The sequence below is a fragment of the Protobothrops mucrosquamatus genome, unplaced genomic scaffold (genome assembly GCF_001527695.2).
Source record: "Protobothrops mucrosquamatus isolate PMUCROS unplaced genomic scaffold, P.Mucros_1.0 scaffold77, whole genome shotgun sequence".
NCBI lineage: Eukaryota > Metazoa > Chordata > Lepidosauria > Squamata > Viperidae > Protobothrops > Protobothrops mucrosquamatus.
In genome coordinates, this window is record NW_015386454.1 from 404,032 (window position 1) to 419,945 (window position 15,914).

General features: G+C 38.9%; 1 protein-coding gene across 1 annotated transcript in view; it reads right to left on the minus strand.

Annotated features, from left to right (window-relative positions):
- Nucleotides 1–15,914, minus strand: part of LOC107284250 (cohesin subunit SA-2) — a 109,554-nt gene that overhangs the window by 45,952 nt on the left and 47,688 nt on the right. Inside the window, exons 11-16 of the mRNA XM_015812276.1 lie at nt 12,235–12,308; nt 11,670–11,793; nt 10,742–10,840; nt 9,567–9,646; nt 1,598–1,705; nt 164–272 (exon numbers count right to left, since the gene is read on the minus strand). Of these exons, the coding sequence (XP_015667762.1) occupies nt 164–272; nt 1,598–1,705; nt 9,567–9,646; nt 10,742–10,840; nt 11,670–11,793; nt 12,235–12,308 (594 nt within the window). The remainder of the gene's footprint in view (nt 1–163; nt 273–1,597; nt 1,706–9,566; nt 9,647–10,741; nt 10,841–11,669; nt 11,794–12,234; nt 12,309–15,914) is intronic.

The following is a 15,914-nucleotide window of genomic DNA, read 5'->3' on the forward strand; positions in this document are numbered from 1 at the left end:
TAGCAATAACAATATGAGATAGTACTTTCTTACATATTTTGTTTAATAGCAAATTAACCCAATTAATATTCACCCACTCTGAAACCTTCACATTTGCCCCTTAATTGTATTAGTTGTCTTTATTCAGCTATTTCTCCCTTGTAGTCTGGGCAGGGAATTTTACCTCACTTTCCAAGAAAAAAACTATTAGTGTTTTCAGCTGGCTAGTAATAGGTTCCTGTTTTCCATTTGTTTTGGTGAATGATTCTGGCTCAATTTCCTGGATAATCAATCTGTCAAAGAAATAAGGAGTAGATCAAAAGCAACTCCCAAATTCTGATTTACAGCAAGCAACTTCAGTCAATGTAGGTGGGTATAAGATTGTAACCAAACATCTGATTTTTCAAAGTTAAGGAAAAGTATTACTTGTAATCTCAGAGATAGTCTTGAAAACATGACGGCAATGTCATGAATGCTTTCAGTCTTCTTTCTCTACAAATTGTTCTCTTTGGGTCAGAACAAATCTTAAATATTTTCTTTCATTTCCAACAATGCAGGCTTCATATAAGGCTGATGATCTGATTGGCAAGTGTACAGTGAAGTATACTGTAATGAAGCAGAATTTTGTTTTCTAAGAAAAACTTACCTTGAAACATTTTCAATTAAAGGAATGGTATAAGTTCAGCATCATACAAATGGACTATAATTTTTTCCAGGGCTGTGCACACTTTGAAAATGATTCAGAAGTGCTTCAAATTTGATGTGAACATCACACTTCTTTGCATCAAAAGAAGTGAATTCACTGTAGTTCAAAAAGAATCCACAACATTCACATAAGGTCTATTAACACTTCTTTTAAATTAATATTTGTACAGTCCTTTTTCTTATTATATTGCCAAGAGCAGTTCAAGCTTCTGCCTGAGTAAACTGAATTTTCATGGCTGAAAGAAAGAAGGAGTTAGTCCTTATAGACCTGAACAGGCTATCCCTGAATCATATCGCATTGTAGCCATGACTTCAGTAATTGACCTTAGCAAAATGTTTTTCTTTCATTTCCATTATTGCATCTATGGCAGGGGTCCCCAACCTGCAGTCCGCGGAACAGGCTGGCCAGAGCGCGCACATATGTGTGCATATTCACCCCCACTCGTGCTAGCGCCACTATGCAAATGGGGCGCTGTGCAGTGAAAACGGGGCGCCCCTGCTATGCAAACAGGGCGGCGCAAAAATCGGGCACTGCACGGTGTGAAAATTGGGGAAATTGGGCAGCAGGCTACTACAAAAACCAGGCGCCACACAAAAACCAGGCACCACACAGTGCAAAAATGGGGGGAAACCAGGTCCCATGAGGTGCAAAAATGGGGGGAAACCAGGTGGTTTTTTTTGTCATAGAATGCCCAGTACGGAGTTCCGGCATCTTTTTTGGATGGAACCTTGTAGGGTAGGCAAGGCGGGTTGTATGATGTGTGTGAGTTCCGGCACCTTTTTTTTTTTTTACAAAAAAAGCACTGAAGGTAGTTTTAAATTCCATCAACAATAAAACATGGATATCCTTGAAAAAAAGTCACTTTTCAGACTGAAATGTTTGGCAGATAAGTTTAATAAATAAATAAAATACCTTTTGTAAAGTAATTCCCCAGCAGCTACCGCCAATGGTCGGTGGGTGCTATAAACAAACTGGTACAAGTTTTTGCAGTCTTCAGCTGATAAGGCATCATCACAGTTCCTGTACAGAAATCTAATGTTAAACATGGTTTGCTAAAACATATGATGTTTGGTATTCTGACAGCATCATATGCATGTTTTCTCAGAAATAAGTAACAATATATTGAGTAGGGTTTAGCCATGGGTAAATGCATGCATTAATGCAGCTAAAACTACAACAATTGATGATTATTTTTTCTCTGCCTCATATTTTATTCACTTAATTGCAAAATAAGCTAAAAGTATGCCATATAATTAAATTGTATATTAATTTAATAACCTTCTTCCCCCTGTGATTTTATAACAAGCACTGAAAATCAGCTATTATCATATATTTTATGCTAGTATCTTTGTGCTATAAGAATGTAAACATATTTGACAGGGTTGGTTCTGTTGTAGATGATCCCAGGATTATAAACAGAGGCATTTGTAGATAAATTACTTCATACAGCAGAGTATGATAATCACTGTTAGAAAAAAAGTAAATAAATAACAGAATAAGTTGAGAGAAGTAAAAGAAAATAATTCTAAATTATCACCGCTGGTCAAATTTGCTTTGAAAAATGAAAACAAAATTAACTTTTCCTGAACTATAGATGTAATGAAAGGTCAACAGTGTACTTCAATAACAGGCTATCCTGTTTTAGTTCTGTCATATTTTACATGATTATATAAAAATGACAAAATGTAAAAAATGATATTCTCTAGTATAACTTAAACATTTTGTAAACAAAGCATCTGACATTTTTCAATGTGCCCCTTTTATATTAGATGGAAACTTCTTATCCATAAACACCAATGTCACTAATAAGCAGCTATCAGACTTAAAACTTGTTACCCACCAGACTGGCCTTTTAGAAAATAATTAGCTTGTGCAACAAATATTTCAATAAAGAAGAATATTTGTAGCTCAGGGTTGAAATGAAGGGTCCTTGCTCCTCTTTGAGCTTGGTTGTTTCCTTGGACTAGCACTGATGAAGTTACCTAGTTTGGGTAATGAAATATCTGCAAGAAAACTACCAAGCTCAGAGGGCACCAAGAACCGCCCAACTAATATTTCAGTAGCCATTAATTGAATTGGATATGATATGTCTCTTAGTGAGATTGCTGTACAGAGAAGTTCTTGAAATTCCTATCTTGTTTAAAAATTGGTCATATCCTAAAAAATTGGTCATGCCCTCATTATAAATACAGAAGTTGAGAGATAGATATGTTATGAGAATGGTCATTATTCGCTTGTTTACTAGGAGACAAGGCAGCTTCAAAAATAATGTACCGGTAAGTTGATAATTATTTGACCTAACATTTTCAGAAAGTTGTGAGTCTTTTCTTTTTAATAAAAAAATCTTATTTTTCTTGAGAAAACACTTTACATAAATTTCCTGGAGTACAATAGAAATTCAGCATTTTCTAATAATCAAAATAGCAGCTCTCCTTAAATCTAGGATGGTCAAACTTCCTAAATATCATTTTCTTATGTGAATGTAATTTAAGACTAGCCAGTAAAACTATAGCTCACATCCTGCTACACTGCATCTTCTATAAGGACTCACGGACTCAATTTATAATACCTTACCTAATAAAATATCCAGGAAATACTGATCTTTTTGTACATGCAACTACTGTTATCAGAATAATGTAAATAATTTCTCTGAATGTGGCCAAATTCTGTTATGCTGTATATAAAATTAGGCAAACATTAACTGCCCACTGTTAATCCACCACCAATTGTAATATATTATTCTGTCTGCCTTTTATTTTTATTTTTTACTATTGTTGATTTTAATACTTTTATTTGCTGGTCTGTGACTGTAATAAGATAATAAATAAAAATTGATTTATTGATTGACTAGCCAAGAAATAGCTAAAAAAAACCTAGTATTATTAAAAATAAAAGTAGTAAAAACAAAAAAACAGGAGGGGAGAAATTCTTTCTATAAAGTCTAATTATTTCCTAAGATTTAACAATTGATCCAGATAAAGTTAAGCCAGAAATGCCTGTTGGTATTTAGCTATCTAAAAATAAGTCTGGCCTTCACATACCATGTCTACTTTACATCATTTTATTCCATCTTGATTGTGATCAAGCATGTATAGAAATGTAATGCTGAAATAAATATTTTTTCCAAAGACACAAAAAGTAGACAAGAAAAACTGAGGTTTTCCTGTGTATTTATCTGTATATTATATGTGCATGTGGGTTTATACCCAAATACACACACACACACACACAAAACACATATGCAGGGATACACGTACACAGATATATATTTGCAAACTTGTATATATGGAGGGGGAGAGAGAGGCCTAGAAAAACTTTCATATTTTTTTTTAAATCTCATTTGTTTTGAGCATTCTAACACCCTGGAATGGCTTTCACCCTACATATGTAGTCTATAATCCCTCCACTGAAATAGACCCATGGTTTAATCCAAAAAAGCAAAGCAAGAAACATTCAAGAGATAAGAACAAAGAGGCAAAATATACATCTTGGAAGAAAAATCAAACTCAAAAGGCTGAAGCATCATTTACACTTTTTCAAAAGGGCTATAAAACAGGAGTAACATTTACCAAATTGGAGAATGGAGAAGTGATAATTTCTTCCTCTAAAATAAGAATATTTGAAATTTCATATTATTTCTCCTATTATATTTAAGTATAAAGAATCAGATTTAGAATAGATACATTGTCTATTTATTGTCTGTTCATTTCTTAAACAGTTTGTCAAAAATTGGAACTGCTATTAAGATATTCAAAAACAGGGTTTACACTAGTGAACTACAAATACTTCGCTACCACAAAAATGATAAAATGTCAAATTCTAAATCTGACTAGAACATAAATAAGGTGACCAACCATCCTCCTTTAGGGAGGACAGTCCTCCTTTTGTGAGTTCTGTCCTCCCTCGAAAAGTGTCCTCCTACATGTCCTCCTTTTCGATATTTGAAGACTAATTTGCAGGGCTTTTTTTTTTTCTCATAGAATGCTCAGAACGGCGTTCCGGCACCTTTTTTTGATGGTTTTTTTTTTCAAATTTTGCATGAGCTGTGCTACTCCCCCCCCTATTGGCTTTTGAAAGCCAATAGGAATTGCTACTGAGTGCGCCAAAACACCCGGCCGGCAAACTTTGCACATGCAAGTTGTCTGCAGTGAAGGCAAATTGGCAGGAACTTAGCACCCCTTCCTGCTACCCAACTACACCATCTCCTAGTTAGTTCCGAAGATACCTGGAGGAGACTGGAGTGGTAAGTTTCTCTTGATCTTCGGCTCTGCTAGGGCAATAATGGCTGCGGGCGCAAGAGGCAGGGGCAGTGGGGGTGCTGTGGGCGGGGGTGTGAGGGGCGGCAGTAGCCAGCTGCCCCCCGTGCTGTGGGAGCCACGGGGCCCTCTCTACACGGGGCTGCGCAGGGTGGGCGGTGGTGCTGGCGGGACGGCTGTAGGTGGGGTGTGTCGACAGCGGGCTGCCCCCCTGGGGCCGGAGCCAGCGTGGCTGGTGCTTTGGGAGCCGCAGGGCCCGCTCTACACAGCGGGGCAGTGGTGCTGGCGGGGCGGCTGCGGGCGGGGACACGGCAGGCGATTGACCTTCCATGGGCCGAGCCAGCTTTTACGATACTTTTTTTCTTCAATTTATTTGTGTCCTCCTTTTCATTGCAAAAAAGTTAGTCACCTTAACATAAATAAATTTGTCTATTATAGCAAGAGAAGTACCTGGCAATGGAATATTTTCCCTAAAAATATTTAAATATAAAGGAAAAAAATCAGATTTATAGCTTCAATCTGAGAATTTTCTGAAAATACAGCTGCCAGGAACCAATAATTGCAGCTCAAAGTTTTAGGGTTTTTTCTATCACCAATGCAAAATCTCATGATTAGAATATGAATGCAAGAAATTCCTACTTTATAAAAGCAAAGATCCTCTGGTCAGAATTATTCTTTCAAAGTGAACATTAAAAAGTATCTTATAAAAAAACCTCCTTCTGCAATTTGGATTCCCTTGATCTTTTGACTTATATCTCCTATGCTTTAGTCAGTGCTAACCCAGCCAAAGTCATGGGTCATAGATGTTGTAAAGAAAAATCATTTTGCCATGTTGAGAAAAATTATACACAAATAAACCAAAACCAGCTCTATGCCCTTAAGAAGTTAACAACTATGGAAAAATAAGAAAAAATATTCTGTCATTTGGTAGGCAAACATTTACTCTGAAGACATGTTTATAAAAAGATATCTCATTTTTCAAAATATAATTTCCTTCCAGTCACTTGAAAGGAATTAAATGCACATTAAAATGCATTTGGCAAAAAAACTACCAGTATTACTTGCTTAATCTGCTGCTAGAAGAAACAGTGCTCATCCATCAATACCAATTGTTTAATGATTTTTAATGTCAATTATGTTAGCTTAACATAGAAGCTAACTATAGAAATTAATTCCATAAGTTAATAATATGCTATAGGAAGTAGTAGTCCCAGTTGAAGGGAAGGAAGGAAGGAAGGAAGGAAGGAAGGAAGGAAGGAAGGAAGGAAGGTTTTAACCTAATCTAATTTTTCCTGTAAATTTAAGGAGGAGAAGTATTCCATTCTAGCTTTTGCTACAGATAATACAAAAATGTAAGATCAAGGAACTAAATCTATGCTGAAAGTTAAGTTTTTGTTTTAGAGGATATTCAATTGACATTAAACAACACATTAAACAAAGAGATTGTCCCTCATGATCCTTGTGACATTTGCTGCCTCTAGTAGTTTGCTGGCTCTAGTTCAGTGGTGGCGAACCTATGGCACGGGTGCCAGAGGCGGCACTCAGAGCCCTCTCTGTGGGCACGCGCACCATCACCCCAGTCCTAGGCCTTCAGCTGGGTTTTATAAAACCTTTTCGCTTTAGGCCTCCACTGCCGTGAGTGCAAAAAAACAAGGTTCAATCAATCAATTTCAACTTCTCTCAGGAAAAAAAAAGATCTTGCAAAGTTGGAATTGATTGATTGAACTTTTTAGTCCCACCCAGTCTGCTGTTTCCACTGTACCCACGCCCACCCAATGGGCCACACCCACCGGGCACCCGACGATGCATAAGTGGGTTTTGGGTTGCAGTTTGGGCACTCAGTCTCTAAAAGGTTCGCCATCACTGCTCTAGTTCCAGAGAGGAAAGTAAAATGCTAGCAGTAATTACAGATCTGGGTATTAGATCTTTTTTAAATGACAACAAATTCAACAATACAATCACACCAATAATACCATCTTAATCTATTAAAAGCTGCTATAGAATATTCTATAAGAAAGGCAACATGTATTAATACTAGCAAAGCAGGATTTTTACAATCCTTCTGTATATTTCTCACAGCTTAGTAGTCCTCATTATGATCCAAAATTACTTGTTGTTTTGATCTTAAATCCTTCTGCTATTTGTAGCAGATTGTTGACACATCAATATTCCCTTCTAATATTTCCCATTCTGTTACCTCTTACATTTATCAAATCATCAACAGCAAACTAGTTTTCAATGATTTTTTTAAATTTTGATACCATATTCCAAAATTCTGAAGCAAATATACTGAACATGCTAGTTAAGTTTTCTAGTAAGAAAAATATTTTAATTAAGTACTTAATGACATGTCAAAAGATTTCCAGTAGCAAAATAAGCTACACTAACTAGAAGTGCTTTAGCATGAGCCTGAATTTCTAGCAAAGAACTCAGTGCTGAGTATATTTACTAGGACTGTGTAACTTATTGAACACATGTTCAATCATAGTGATTCAATTGGGCCTCAAGAATTTCAAGAGTCTTCCCAAACTAAGATATGTCTACCAAGATTATTGTACATAATGCTTCTATATAGCAGTGCCTACCTTGTGGAAGTCTCCTCCCAAGGTAGCGAGCTCCTACTTCTTTTGCTTTCTGGAAGACTGTGAAAACTTGTTTTTCCCCCTAAAGGGGAGGCACTAGGAATTTCACATTTTTATATTGTTATTTAATTGTCAGTTGTTAGTTGCCATATGTTATTTTATTTAATACAGGTGGCCATATAAATCTTTTAAATAAATAAACCCAGGAAAAATTTTATGCATAGATATGTATGTGCAAATTGCTTGAGAAGACTCTCAAGACTGACACATCAAATCTTTGGAATGATGAGTGATACAACCAAGAAGTAACAGTACATGATTAAAGCATCAATTCAATTCACACAGGTCTAATGAAAATGGTCTTTGCTTAACAATCACCTGTTGAGTAACCATTTGAATTTACAAGAGTACTAAATGAATGGTTTTTATAACTGATCCTCATACTACATTGGTCACAATGTCCCCATGGCCATGTGACTGTGATCCAGCAATGACAAAGTTGAAGCATCCTGCACTCATGCAATCACCATTTGTGACTTTCTTGCCAGCTTCTTACGAGCAAGGTCAATGGGGAAGATGGCAGGAGGTTGTAAATGTTCTCATTTAATGACTTGCCATGATGCACTTAATGACAATAACTGGAAGTACCACAATTTCCATCACTAAGCAGCATGGTCATGTGATGTAACACTTTACAACTGCATTATTAATGATGGAAATTCTGATCCCTATTACTATTGTTAAGTGAGGATACCTGTATTTAGTTTCAGGCTGCAGCCCTCTGCATACTTATCCAGAGGTAAATCTTTTTGATTTGAACAAGATTTTTCTGAACTGATAGACACAGGATTTATTTCTAGACAGGCAATTAGCTAATCACTGTTTAAATGAACAACAGAACAAATGCAAAGATAAAAGTGCTCAGCTGCTGTAGTGCCAATGCAATATTTGTTAATTCAGAAGTTGAACAAGTGTAACATTAATGGAGACAGCAACATTGTATGATAACAAAAGCACATTACTCCTCCTAGTACAGGGCTGACATGAGCACAATGATAAGTGCAATGTATTTTGTTCTAGTTTCTAACTGCTGGAAATTAATATCATCTACAGATGACATAATGCTGTTGTTTTCAAGGGTCCTCTGTCTTCAGTAGAAATTGCCAGTACAATGCTGTCTACTTCTCAACCCCAAAGCAGAAAAAAGAAGAATTGTGGCAAGAAATCAATATTATTCATTACTATATTTTTAAAATTGCTATCTTATGTTAATACTTGACCAAGCAAAATAGGAATCAAAGTCAGAAACCACAGAGTATTATTTAAAGAAATTAAAACCCAATTTGATCATATTTAATTATGATCTATGGAAAAATCAATACAGTAATATAGTAAATTCAGATAGCCCTACCCTTAAGTTTAAAGTGGCAATATACAGTATGCTTCAGGTATTTTTGGTGTAGTGACATATTCACTCAACTAAATACAGAATATAGCAGAAGCATACAAATGATGTTTCAAAACACTATTGTGAAGAGTCACTACAAACTTTTAAAAAAAGTAAAAACCACTTGTCTGTTCAACATATCTGGTTGAAATCTAAGAGCAACAAAAGCAAGTTAGAGGAGTAAAAAAAATAAATTGCATAAAAATCATCTGCACATTTTTTTAAAACGTATTTGCCTGCAAGGCATAATACTTAATAATGTATTTGCACAGAACACTTGTAATTCATTGTGTTATTGCATTAGGGTTCAGTTTTTCAGCAAATCACAAAACCTCTTATACAATGATCTAGGGCACGGGTGTCAAATTCGCCGCATCACATGATGTGTCGAGACGTATTGCGACTTTTTTTGCATTGCCAGAGTTGGGGTGGGTGCGGCCTCCGCATGATGCAACCGGCCCACAGGCCAGCAGTTTGACACCCCTGATCTAGGGGCAACTGCATATTCAGCATGCTAATGAGGATTTAACTAGTTACAAAACTGCATCTTACACCCATTAAATATTACATCATATTTAAGTGAAAAGGTTATTTACCGTGACATAACCATCAAGAGTTTCATGGCTTGAACCGTTACTTCATGGTCCCTGTCCAGAGCCATGGACACAATTCGATCCTAAATGGATAGAAAGCAACAAGAGAGAGATTGAATACTTTCTATTCCAATCACTTTTTGCTATAGAAATGTATCCTTTTGACACAATGCTTCCGATAGAATTAACTGCTCCTTCAATTTTATTAAACTATAACAAAAGATCATGACTGGAAATTTCAAAAGAACCATACATAGCAAAATACCTCATTGCTAAGTGATGTCTGAAAACGTTATATTGTGTGGAGTAAAAAAAACAACCCGCAAATGTCCTTTCATTTATTTTTTTTAGCTTGAATGCTGATGTTTAGAATTTGCAATGGGTGGTTTGTAACACCCCCTACAGGCTTGGAATATTTGGAGTCTTGGTATATCAAAATAGACACAAATCTTAAGCTTTTGATTCCAAATATATTAGGTGAAACAGACTGCTGTAGAAATAGTTGAAAAGATATTGGTTCTAATAATTGGAATCACTTACAACAAAAATTGGTAATTCTTCTTAATTAGTTTTATAAAACATGCCATGCATAAATAGTTTTTATTTCCAGATGAAATTTCAGAACAATTTAACTGATTTTGAACTAACCCTGTCAATTTTTTTTTACTAAATGAATAATATCATAACAAGGTTGCTGAGAAAGGTGAGCGAATGTGTACTTTCAAAGGACAAAAGTTAATACTAATTGGCTCTGTCAATTGTCAGGGAGGGCGAAGAATGTTCGGCAACCCTGGGGATGGTTGGTGTTCTAAGGGTGTTCTCTCCATTTTTCAAACTTTTAATTCTGCACGCTTACATTTTAATTCTGTTTTTAACTTTATTCTTAGTTATGCTTTTATATACTAACAAATTTTTATTGTAAAGCCACTCAAGAGTCGTAAGTCGGGTGATAGAGAAATGTAATTAAAAATACACTTATATATTATTAAACATCCAAGCTCTGAAATATGTGCTTGTGCATTAGAAAAAAATCATACTGAACACTCACAATGAAAGGATTTGTGTTTCTAATTTTCCCCCCAAATCTGAGGGCCTGTAGTGAGTCTAGTTTGGTTCTAAAAACAATCACTCCTAAAATATCAACAAGTTCATATTGGGAAATGCTGATTTCAACTTACCTTGAACCTACTAGTGAATAGATCCATTTTACAAACAACCTCTTTTTCACTATATATTCCCTGTAGTGCCTGAAGGCACTTCAGTCGTACCTCAGGATGCTTTGAGGAAAAGAAAAATGGAGTGAGAATTACAGGCCCAGGTGAAATTATAAAGGATCAACATTACTCAGTAGGCAATCAGTAGGTGTCAGTAGGTGTCAATCTTTTGATAGCAAAACCTGTTCACACCAAAGAGAAAAGATTTCACCATACTGCTTTGTTTTTGATTCTTTGCCTATAATTTAGGAGGTAGCCTGGAACAAACTGAGATATGTGTATTTTTCTGGGTAGCTTTTTTAGTGCATGGACATGTATGGCTTGGGGATATTATCTTAGCCAAGATATAGGAATGTATCTATATAAGTGTCATTAAGTTTGGTATAGCAGGGATACTGTCACTCTGATAGCCTTTGGATTCTCAATTTTTTTTTGGCATTTGCAGTATTGGCCTATTTTTCCTTGTACTTGATTTCCTGGACATGCAATCTGTCTCAAGAGTAAATCATGGAAGTGTATAAAATATTCTGAATTTGGAATACTTTGAATTTGAAATGGACTATTCTAATTGATGCCCTTCTGATTTTAGCAGCAGTGCTCCAACCTAAAAACAATCATAATGCCAGTCATGTAATAAAACTAGACAATTCCTTCAGCAACAGTTTGGGTTTAAATTTATATTGCTTTACTATTTGGTTTTCTAAACTGGAAAAAGGAAAAATCAGAACAACATTAAGTGTGTTGTCTTTAACCCTACTCTTCAAATGTATTTTTGTTGTTCAATGGAAGATTATCATGTAAGCATGTATGAACGAAAACATTAACTTTTGGCACTTAATCTTTGAAAAGGGAGACTGATATTTTTTTTCCAGTTGTTAAGAAAAGAACTCACTTTATCATACAGCATCCAGCCAAGATATTTCAAGTAACTATCATTTAGGAATGTATCAGGATAAATTCTCATCCAGATGCCCATTTCTTCAATGCAAATAGCCCGAATATCTGGAATAATATCACTTAAAAAATGGAAAAAACATTTGTCATCTTCCATGAGCTAGTTCAAACATTCATGCATACTCTGTATTGGTATCATCTGCTATAAATAAACTTTATTAAAAGGACATTTTAAAACTATATGAAGTACTCTAAATATTTTACCTGATGAAACCAGTCAAATTTGCAGACACTATAGTCTTGTTCAGACACTGTATTTCAATATAATACCTGAAGGCTACAGAAAGCTCTTTTTACCAAATTTCTCAACTGCATAAGGATCAGGTGAATGCAAGCTGAAATCATGTCCAATGTGATGTCTTGTACCTCTTAATACAATTTATCCTAATGCTTGAATATTGTTAACTTTATATTGCAACTTCAAATGATTACAGGTAAATAAACTCCTCGGTCAATCTATCCTTAATAAATTAGACTCCTTGGAAACAAATAAACATTCTTACCGATAGCGTGGCAAAAAGGTCCCCTTAAAAATCGCATTCATCATATTTTCCACTTCCAGAGATTTCTGTTCATACTGAAATGAGAAGAATTGGGGGCGGGGGGAGGGTCCCACACAGGAAAGGCTTTAATCCAGTGGTTTGTTTCAGGCCACACTTTCACTTCAAAGGATATCATCAGTGGCTACACTCCCAAAATGTGGTAATATCCGTTAGAACTTTTGGAGGCACCCGAGGACTGCAAAAGCTGCAACAATATTTAGTGTAGCCATTTGGCTGCTCCTCTGACTACTTCGTGCATTCTTTAGAATGTTTTGTAATCTGGCCTTGGAAGGCTGTTTGGTGAACTTTGGGGGTGAAGGGGGAAAGTTGGCTGAGAGTCAGGTGAGTTGTGTTGGTTCCCCTCCCCTGGGTGTGAGCTGGGGGAGGGAGGAGTGGCTCCCTGCTTGGTGGGTGAGAGCACTGGGTAGGGTGCTGTTTGTGCACTGAGTGAATTTATTGTATGTTGGGGGATAAGGGGTTGCTGGAGGTGACCCCTCTGCATCAGTGAGGAAAGGGTGGTGTGAGTTTGAGGGCGCTGAGAGCAAGAGCAAGAGCAAGTGCTATAGTGCCTGTTGGGCTCACCTTGCCCCTGACTGTTTGTCAGTTGGAGGAGGTTCCCCTTTTTAAAGGAAAAGTGTGAGAGATTGAATGGTTTGTAGGGAAGGCAGAAGAGGGCGATCTATTTCAGTGGTGTCCAGTAATGGGAGATACGGGAGGCAAGGGGGGAGCATTCACGGGGAATGTGACCTTGGTGTTTAGAACCAGTTTCTTGTTTTGCCCTCTTGCACTCACCTCATTTACCTGTCAGCAGATCGGTGGTGACCCTGGTCTTAGACTGCTGCTTTTAAATGTCAGATCAGCCTGCAATAAGACTAACCGAGACCTGGCTGGGCCCAGAGGGAGGTGTTCCCCTCTTCGAAATGTGCCCAGGAGGTTATCGAGCATAGCACCAGCCTAGAACTCAGGGCCAGGGAGGGGGTGTGGCTGTTGTTATCAAAGAATCTCTGGCAGCCTCCAGGGGCATGGCTCCACAAGTGCCCTTTTTCTTAGGTTGGGCTCAAGGGGTCAGGTGGGATTGGTGCTGCTATACCAGCCTCCCTGCTACGTAGCAGCTTCCCTACCCGGGCTCCTGAGCCTCACCGCAGGGCTAGCAGTGGAGTTCCCCACTAGGAATAGTGGTCACACACCCAATTTGGTGTTCTTGTCGGAGCAGTGCCTATGTGATCTGGAATTGGTGGACTTGTCTTTGGTCCCCTGTCATGGTCAGTCTGGTGGCAATGAGTTTCTTGAGAGCTGTATCCCCCCACAGGGAGGCAGGACCTATTAGATCGGTCCGCCCCTGGCAATTAATGGACCCAGATAGGTTCCAGAAGAAACTGGGCATTATAACTGCAGATCTGCTGTGCAGTCCAGCTGAGCTCTTAGTCACCGTTTGGAATGGGAAGGTGACTGAGGCTCTGGATAGGATTGCACCTCTCCTCACCCACAGACCTCTCTACCCTCCATGGTATACAGAGGGACTGAGAGGGATGAAATGGATGAAGAGACGTCTAGAGCGCCGCTGGCGAAAGACAAGGGATGAATTTGATCAAACACGGGTAAGAGCTGCTATTAAAGCCTACCTTGTGGTGATCCGTGCAGCGAAGTGCAAATAATGTACTTCTCTGCACTAATTGCATCTGCAGATAATTGACTAATAACCCTCTTTAAGATGAGCCATCACCTCCTGGGGAAGGAGGAGACTGAGGTCCACCTGAAGGGGTGCTCTGAGGAATTTGCAGATTTTCTGGAAGACAAAATCACTCGACTTCGTTCCCAGTTAGATGCCGGAGTGGTTGGTGGTCTGGTAGAGGGCCCTGAGGCAGGTTCTTGCCCTGTTATCTGGGAATGGTTTGACCCTGTTGCTCCTGAGGAAGCGGACAGGACCCTAGGGATTATGCCCGTAAGCACCTGTGTTTTAGATCCATGTTCCTCCTGGCTAGTGAAAGCTTCCCACAAGGTGACAGGTGGGTGGACTCTGGCAGTGATTATAGGAAGGGGTAGTGCCCCACTTTAACGAGGCTGTGGTCCAACCTCTTCTCAAGAAGCCATCACTGGATTTCACCCTGTTGGATAATTTCTGACTTGTCTCCAATCTTCCCTTTTGGGGGAAGGTTGTTGAGAAGGTGGCAGCCCCAGAGGTTCCTGGATGAAATAGATTATCTAGACCCCTACCAGTCAGGATTCAGGCCTCGGTATGGCAAAGAAATGGCATTCGTCGCACTTTTTGATGATCTCTGGTGGCAGTGGGATGGAGGTAGTGCATCCATCCTTGCTCTATTTGACCTCTCAGCGGCTTGCGATACCATTGACCATGGTATCCTTCTGAAGCAGCTTCAGGGGTTGGGAGTGGGGGATCTTGTGCTATTCTGGTTCACTTCCTTCCTCTGTGGCCACTCTCAGTTGGTGTTAATAGGAGGTAAGAGATTCAGCCCTCACCCACTGCTTTGCGGAGTCCCGCAGGGCTCGGTACTCTCTCTGCTCCTATTCAACATCTACATGAAGCAGCTAGGTGAGATCATCCGTCACCATGGACTGATATATCATCAATATGCTGATGATATTCAGCTGTATGTCTCAGCCTGTGATGAGTTAAGCAATGTTGTGACCTCCCTCTCGCAGTGCCTGGAGACTATTAGGAGCTGGATGGGGAGCAACGGGTTGAAAGAGAACCCTGGCAAGATTGAGTGCCTCTGGGTTTGGAGTTCATTGGCCCTTGAAGAATTGCCACCTTTGGTTTGGATGGGGTGGCACTGCCCCAAACAGAACCTGTGGGGGTACTCTTGAACTTGCGACTCCTGCTCAAAGAGCAGGTGGCAGTCATGGCCAGGAGGGCCTTTGCGCAACTGTGGATTGTGCGTCAGTTACGCCTTTCCTGGACCAACAATCCCTACTCACGGTCACTCATGCCTTAGTCACCTCCCGTCTTGACTATTGCAATGAGCTCTACATGGGGCTGTCCCTGAAGAGCATTCAGAAGCTCCAGTTGGTGCAAAATGCAGCAGCCCACATGGTTTTGTGCAGATCTTAGTGTGCACATGTGACACCTCTCCTGTGGGAGTTGCATTGGTTCTCGATTTGCTTCCGGGTGCAATTCAAGTTGCTGATCGTCACCTTTAAAGCCCTTCATGGCTTGGGACTAGGTTATCTGAGGGACTGTCTCTTGACAGTCACATCTACCCAATCCACTAGAGTGGGGAGGCAAGGAATGTTGCATGTCCCATCCCCTAAGGAGATATATCTGGTGGGATCCAGAAGAAGGGCCTTCTCCGTGGAGGCTCCCTCTCTTTGGAACATCATTCCCCCAGAGATTAGACTGGCCCCCACTCTAACTCTCTTCCGGAAGGCGCTGAAGACCTGGTTCTGCTAACGGGTCTGGGGAACCCAGAGCGGGATAGAGCCCATTAAATGGTTAGTTTGAATGTGTTGTCGCCGGGGTGGGGGGGGGATTATTATTTTATTATTATTTTCTTGTTATTTTTATTTTTTTTTATGGAGTGTTTTTATATCTGTGTAAGCCGCCTAGAGTCCTCATATGCGAGTAGGTAATATAAATTTTCTAAATAAATAAAATAAAATCAGGATAAAAATGAGGTTTGAGT